At 47.7% G+C, this 6,576-nt stretch overlaps 1 protein-coding gene across 5 annotated transcripts in view; it reads right to left on the bottom strand.

Moving 5' to 3' along the window:
* Positions 1 to 5,557, bottom strand: part of brpf1 (bromodomain and PHD finger containing, 1) — an 11,011-nt gene extending 5,454 nt beyond the window's left edge. For 2 of the 5 annotated variants that reach the window (XR_003050756.1, XM_025059017.1), the window contains exons 1-6: positions 5,285 to 5,557; positions 3,135 to 3,922; positions 2,108 to 2,297; positions 1,737 to 2,024; positions 699 to 1,216; positions 196 to 616 (exon numbers count right to left, since the gene is read on the bottom strand). Coding sequence is in view for 4 of the 5 variants with exons in the window: in XM_025059017.1 (XP_024914785.1) it covers positions 196 to 616; positions 699 to 1,216; positions 1,737 to 2,024; positions 2,108 to 2,297; positions 3,135 to 3,877 (2,160 nt within the window). In the remaining variant the exon portion in view is untranslated. Of the gene's footprint in view, positions 1 to 195; positions 617 to 698; positions 1,217 to 1,736; positions 2,025 to 2,107; positions 2,298 to 3,134; positions 3,923 to 4,253; positions 4,661 to 4,692; positions 5,237 to 5,284 lie in introns of those variants that run through there. The other 3 variants (XM_008319385.3, XM_025059019.1, XM_025059018.1) reach the window with 3 other exon arrangements.
* Positions 5,558 to 6,576: the final 1,019 nt, after the last annotated feature.

Here is a 6,576-nt window from a genome sequence, read left to right as displayed (position 1 = left end):
GGGGGGGGCAGAGTCTGAGACTAGGATGGGGGGGGCAACTCAATATAATCCTGACTGCAGTATTGCAGTACATCTGTGAATATATACAGCAGTACATCCTATCGTTGCCCCCATATCTCGATACGCTTCCTGACCATACCACCACCCCCCACCCCCCCGACTGTCAGTAGTAGGTAAGTAGAACCAGGGTCTGACCGTCTCCCTCTTGAGTTTCTCTCTCTTGCGGATGAGCTCCACCAGCAGCCTGGCTCTCTCCAGGTCGTGCCTCAGTCGCTGCCAGGCCTTCAGCTGCTCCTTCAACGCTGCCTGTTTCTCCTCACTGTCGATCTGCAAAGTCAACAAGAACAAAGACACCGTCCCGTCAGGACAGCCGCTCAGCGCGGCTGAAGGACGACAGACTGGGACAGAACCGCGGGACTCATTTACAGCAGGGATCTGTGACAGAGGCTGTGGCGGGAGGGGGTCGATGTGTCGCTGCGACTGCAGGTGCGTCTGGAGCCTCCGGAGCAGGGGGACGCCGTTCCGACTTTGTCTCTTCAGCGTCCAGTAACTGTGCAGTCGCTGCATGAACTGGCTCTTCCTGGGCACCGTCAGATTACTGGTGATCTTACTGAGTCTGTGGAGACGGGAGAGAGTCTTCAACCACAACACACCTTCACCAAAACACTGACACGTTAGGACAGGACGTCCACCTTTACCTGTGAGGAGGGATACAGGGCACCGACACCACGGGGGCGGCCGCTCTCCTCTCAGCCAGAATCTTTCGTGCCTTCTTCATTTTTAGCCTGGACTTTGCCTTCGCCCTCTTGGCTCGTTCCGAGCTCCATCCCTTGGAATCTTCGTCGTGGCCGATGCTGGGCTCGTCGTCGTCCTCCAGGTCACCTTCGCTGTTGGACGAGCCCAAGCTAGCACCACCGACTCCCGCCAAGGGTCGGGTGGAACCCGGGGGCGTGTGGATGTCACAGTAGGCCGTCTTGCGGACACTGAAGGACGTGCCGTTGGCCCCGGTCTCTCTGACCGGCTCCATCTTCATGTAGAGCCCGGCCTGCTGGGCACAGGTGACGTGGAAGGCTGTGTAACAGTTGGCCTTGTGACACTGGATGCAGGCGCCTGAACCGCGCTGTTTGCAGATGTAGCAGGTGAGCTTCCATCGGGCGGGAGGGATGTGTTCGATGCTGTCGATCGGCTCCAGAAAGACCGTGTTGGCGAAGCAGACCTGAGGGAACGCCACACAGACGGTCACATGTCAACAGTCGTCCAGGTGAAGGTGAACCAGTCTACTACAAACTCACTGCACTGTTACAGTTGTTCTACTGTTAGAAGAAGCCGGTCATCTGCTCTATGTTGGTGGTTCAGCTGATATATGTGCAGCCCACTGTGCAGCCCACTGTGCAGCCCACTGATCCCTGTGAAGTCTTTCCTTCTTTCATCTTCACTACCTCCACATGTTGTGACAAGAAAATATACCCCCCCCCCCGTGAACTGATAATACCATTTTAGATTTTTTTCCCACTTATATCTACTTATATATATATATATACTTATTGTATATTTGCTGATTTTAGAGACTGATATCTAAACAAACAGTCTCATTATTCATACCCAGTGTGAATGACATCACGTCCTCACACCTGCTCTGAGTGGAGAACCCAGATTTCTGCACCACCTCAGTCTCTGCACCGTTATGTAACTGGACCTGTTATGTAACGTCTCCGTGCGCTGCGGCGGTGGTTTACCTCTGGGATCCACAGCGCGCACACCACATGTGCCCAGCGCGCGTCGTCCGTCTGCTTGAAGGCCCCGCCCTTGTTAGGACACAGAGCGCAGTCCACGGCTCGGCTGGGAGACTGCAGGCAGCGGCGACACAACCACTGACCCTCTGGGATGTAGGGCACGCCGTAGCACTCCTGGTGCACGGCCAGGTTGCACATGTCACAGAACAGGATCACGTTGCTGTTCTGACACTCGCCGTCATTACAGATGCAGCAGACGGCGTCTTCGTCGATTAAGGTGCTGGGGTCGGCCTGAGCAGAGGGCGGGAGAGGACGTCAGCGATCGGGCGGTGGAAACGCCGCACAACCACAGAACACACACTCCTCAAATCTACCTTGTTGTGGCTCTCAAAGTACGACTCCTTCTCCAAGCGATCCATGAGGTATTCAAAGACCTCCTGAGGAATGGGCGTCACGCTGTCACACCGCCGCTTGTCATTCATGATTTCGAGCCAGATGCAGTCCTCCTCATCCATGTCATACTCCACCTCCTCATCCAGCTCCTCCACGGACTTGTCTATGTACCTGAACGCCAGCAGAGAGGAGTGAGAAAAACACACACAGGTTAAAGGTCAACTCTGAGACTGTGGCGTCAGAGAGAAGGACTCACACACGTTTGTAACAGTTATTAATCGATGCATCGTTACGTCCGTCATCGTCGGGTCATTTCTAAACATCATATATTTGTATCCAGTTAATGAGACGCTCCTGCAGCAGCTGCAACATCAACAGATCAACCGGGTTTTTCTGATTCTGATTCTGATCAGCAGCAGAACTACGACGTCACACCTCACGACAGGAAGTCATCCTGGAGACGGTTCTAATGAGCTCCTTCTGTGGAGCAGGTTCTCAGGAGAAACTGATCACTGATCGATCACAGTGTGATCCACCAACAAAGGCCAGTGATAACAGCCTGGTGGATCCTGATCACATCTAAAAATATGAATTACAATTATAGATGCAACTGGAACAGAACACTGGGGCTAATGTAAGGATCATAGAAGTACTGAGTCAGGCAGTACAAATATATAAGATATAATGTATATAATAACATATTCAGTTTATATGAGTTAGTATATATTTATTTGAGGTTTGAATGTAGGCCGATCACTTTAGCCTGGTGGCTCCCAAGACAAAAAAGTGTGGACAGAGTTAGAGGTTGGACACCAACCATTTAATGAAATGGAGTATTTTACTATAAACAACAAAAACTGCCTCACCCTGAACCAGTGAACACATTAAAGAAGACGGAGGAGACAGAAACTTTAGGATAAATGTGTGGTGTGAATATTGTTGGACAGTAAAGATTTATGTCTGAAATCTCTACAAATGAACTGTTCTTAAAAACAAATTTCTTCAAACCTGTAGTAAGAAGACGGCCGTGGAGGAGCGTCGGGTCTTTCTTGGTCCAGCTCTCTGAAAACGGCCTCGGGGAGTTTGACCGCAGGCCCGGACTGAGCGCTGTGATAATGGGAGGAGCCGTCTCTTTTCTTTTCTTTGCTCTTGTGCTTGCCGGCCTTCGGAGTGGCTTTGCCACCGTTAGAGGACAGAACATCCGGCCGGTCTTTGCCACTACCTCCTCCCTCACTGCCGCCGTTTCCAACATCACTGCCATTGCAAACCCCCCCAAGGTTCCCCCCAGCGCCAGAGGGTAGAGCATCATCAGCATCACTGTCCTCCTCCGACACCACATCAATGTTCTCAAAGATACAAATGCGGTGGATGCGTCCCTGGAAATCCAGCTCCACCATGCGCTGGGCCTGGGCGTAAGTCATCGTCTCTCGGCCGGGGGAGTGAGAGCGCTCCGACCGGTTGGGGCTACCGGGGGTGTTCCCCCCCTGCCCCGGCCCGCCATCTCCAGTACCTCCACCGTCATCGGTATCACCTGACCCAGCCAGAGAAGATCGAGGAGGCCGTCCTTTTCTCTTCTTCTGGGGTAAAGTCTGTGGGGGGGTCGGGTTGTCGTGGTCATAGTGATAAAGGTGATACTCAATGCCACTGTAGCTTTTGTAAACCTTGCGACAAGTCTCCACAGGGCACTCGTAGGGCGGCTTGGTGGCCCGCAAGTTGTGACAGAATGTCTTGACATCGAAGTCTAGTCCCATGGTGCCAACAGCCACTGCTGGGACAGACGCTCCGCAAGGTTACATCTGCAAGGAGAACATGAAGAAAGACCAGAGAAGAATTAGCGTTAGATTTCCAATCAGATGAACCGTGAATAACAATACGTAAGTATATAAAACGCAAAAAGTAATAATAAATAAATCCAAAACACAAACTCTCCCCAAACCACTGCATCAACTATCACTTTGATTGTAGCTGGGGGTCGAGGGTTGTGGGGCTGAAGTCATGAGTTTAGAGTTTTAGTTGTTTTTTTTTTTTACATTTTAAAGCCAAACCACTAAATACACGAAACGGTTTTACTTCTGCTCATTATACACTTGTAGACATCGACCTATGAAAAGTCGTGGGTAGCTTTACCTGCTGTGATGCAGAGACACAACACTTCTAACTCTGACACTAATTTCTCCTGTTACTGTAAAAACACTGCACTGTAGCTCAGTGTATTAGCATCTGCCGCCGAGTCTGCTGCCGTGTAAATACACAAGTGTGTGGCTGGTTAGCATAACGCACAGCTAACAATAAAGTCTTTATGAGTGTCTGTGTGTGTTCGTCCCTGGCCAGTGAATTAATAAATGTATATATATATATATACACACACACACAACGGCCAGGTTAGCTCCGGTGAGCAGAATGAAGGCTAATGTTAGCTTAGCATGCTTCTTCCTCAAACAATGAACCTCTGCACTCTGTTAGCAGGCTAACAACACCGAGAATGCCGCTCGGGCGTCCGTTCCAGAACACAGGACAAACACAGACACGTTGTCTCACGGTGTAATTCACTGAAGCCTTTTTTTACCAACACAACTATGGGCTGTTTCTTCTTCTTGTAGCGAACTCACAACTGTTTGCTTTAATTCGTGTGTAAAAGTGAATGTGACTGAACAGACGTTAGCCAACAACACTCAGAAACGCCGCTCTGTGGGATATTCACACACTGTCTTTCAGTGAATTTTACAAATAAGGAACAAAATAGTTGTTTGCGTTATAACGGCTGTAAATTAAAATCACACCGTATTTCCCTCCACATTGACGTGTAGTCCCACAAATATCCCGCTGACCCCCTTAAAGCTTAATGTTGACGAAACAAGTACATGTATGTTGATTATGATGGAGCCAAGCATGGGGCAAACATCTATACTTGACAAATATATGGATTTTTAGACAATAGTTGCGCATTTTGGTGTAAAAATGTGTAAAACATTACAGCCCGTTGGGAACCAGGCAGGTTTGTTTTGACGTTCGCTGCTGTTTGGGTGCTTTGACTGAAACCATATCGGTACAGTTGAATTGCGAGTGAGTTTCTAAAAGCGAAACAGTGTTTTTTAAACAACAACGAAAGTCTGTTCTCCCGCTTAAAGCTGCAGAGGAGCGACGCTGTAAACACTTACTACTCCACGTTGCTGAAGAATGCGGGCTTCGACAGGCTCACGGGGCCGCGGAAGAGCTGCAGATCAATTTTCAGTCCGTTTGATTATTCCAGCCGAGGACACGGGAAGCCCAGGAATTGTGTAATGTTTTTAAAAAACATTAGAACATCACCATCACTGATTTGTGTAGGCATAAACTGAGAGAGTAGCTTGAACAAAAGAGGTAACATTGCTGTAGCTCTGCGCCTGAGAGGCGCGCCGTCGACACATTCGCCACACAAACCAGGGTCTATTTTGTATTACACCTCATAGACTTACCACAATATTTATGTGTTAATATTTGTAGTTATACGTTATTATATTTTTTTATTTAACTAGGGAACATAATACAACACGTACGAGCAAATAGAATACTGGTTCATTGTCGCGAATCTGACGGTTTGTTTAAAAGATTTGGTAAAACTACAGTCAACGGGCGAAACAGCAGTGAACCGCGAACAACAATACGACTATTATTACTACTAGAACCAATAATATGATTAATAATAAACACGCACAACATCAACAGGATACTAACTAATATATCTGTACCGCTAATAGTTATGTTTTTAATGAATGATTTAATAAATTGATTTATTTTAATTTGTAAGTCTAATGTGTTTGCCTATGATTCTGAACTATAACTTTACCATTAAACTAAACAGAATCGTACATTAAACCATATGACTTTATAGTATAGTAGTAGTAAAAAAAACTGCAGTGGCTATACATCAATTCATATTAACATATATAAACAATAATGAGTGAGTCTTTACAAACTACACTCTTTATTCCTTTTCAATAGACATTGAAACACATTTTCAAAACAATTCCACGTGTGTGTGTTTAAATGTGTACTTTGAAGGTGTGCAGCTCAATAGAACAACACAGTCTTCAACATGTGAATTCAAAAACAGCAGACATGGCATCAAGCACAAAATATTTATTTCTCTCTTAACATAGTGACCCGAGTGCAGCAGGGTGGAGTGGTCAGGGGTGGGGTGGGGTAGTCGGGGGGTGGGGTAGTCAGGGGTGGGGAGGGGCAAATGCAGTCATACATTACAGCAGGCAAAGCAGTTCCACGTGGTTCCAACACAAGACTTTACATTCATGTCATTGTCAGCAGACTGATCCATCCACAGACATGATGAGCTGAGTGGGACTGGTCAGTGGTCAGTGGTCAGGGACCCCCCCCCATCCCCCACAATATGAACATGGCAACAAAATCTGTTAATACTGGAAGTATTTCATCAGAGAAATGTCCTAACTGGAGT

Source organism: Cynoglossus semilaevis, chromosome 10, assembly GCF_000523025.1.
Source record: "Cynoglossus semilaevis isolate Cse_v1.0 chromosome 10, Cse_v1.0, whole genome shotgun sequence".
Taxonomy (NCBI): Eukaryota; Metazoa; Chordata; class Actinopteri; order Pleuronectiformes; family Cynoglossidae; genus Cynoglossus; species Cynoglossus semilaevis.
This window is presented reverse-complemented; position numbering and strand designations above follow the sequence as displayed.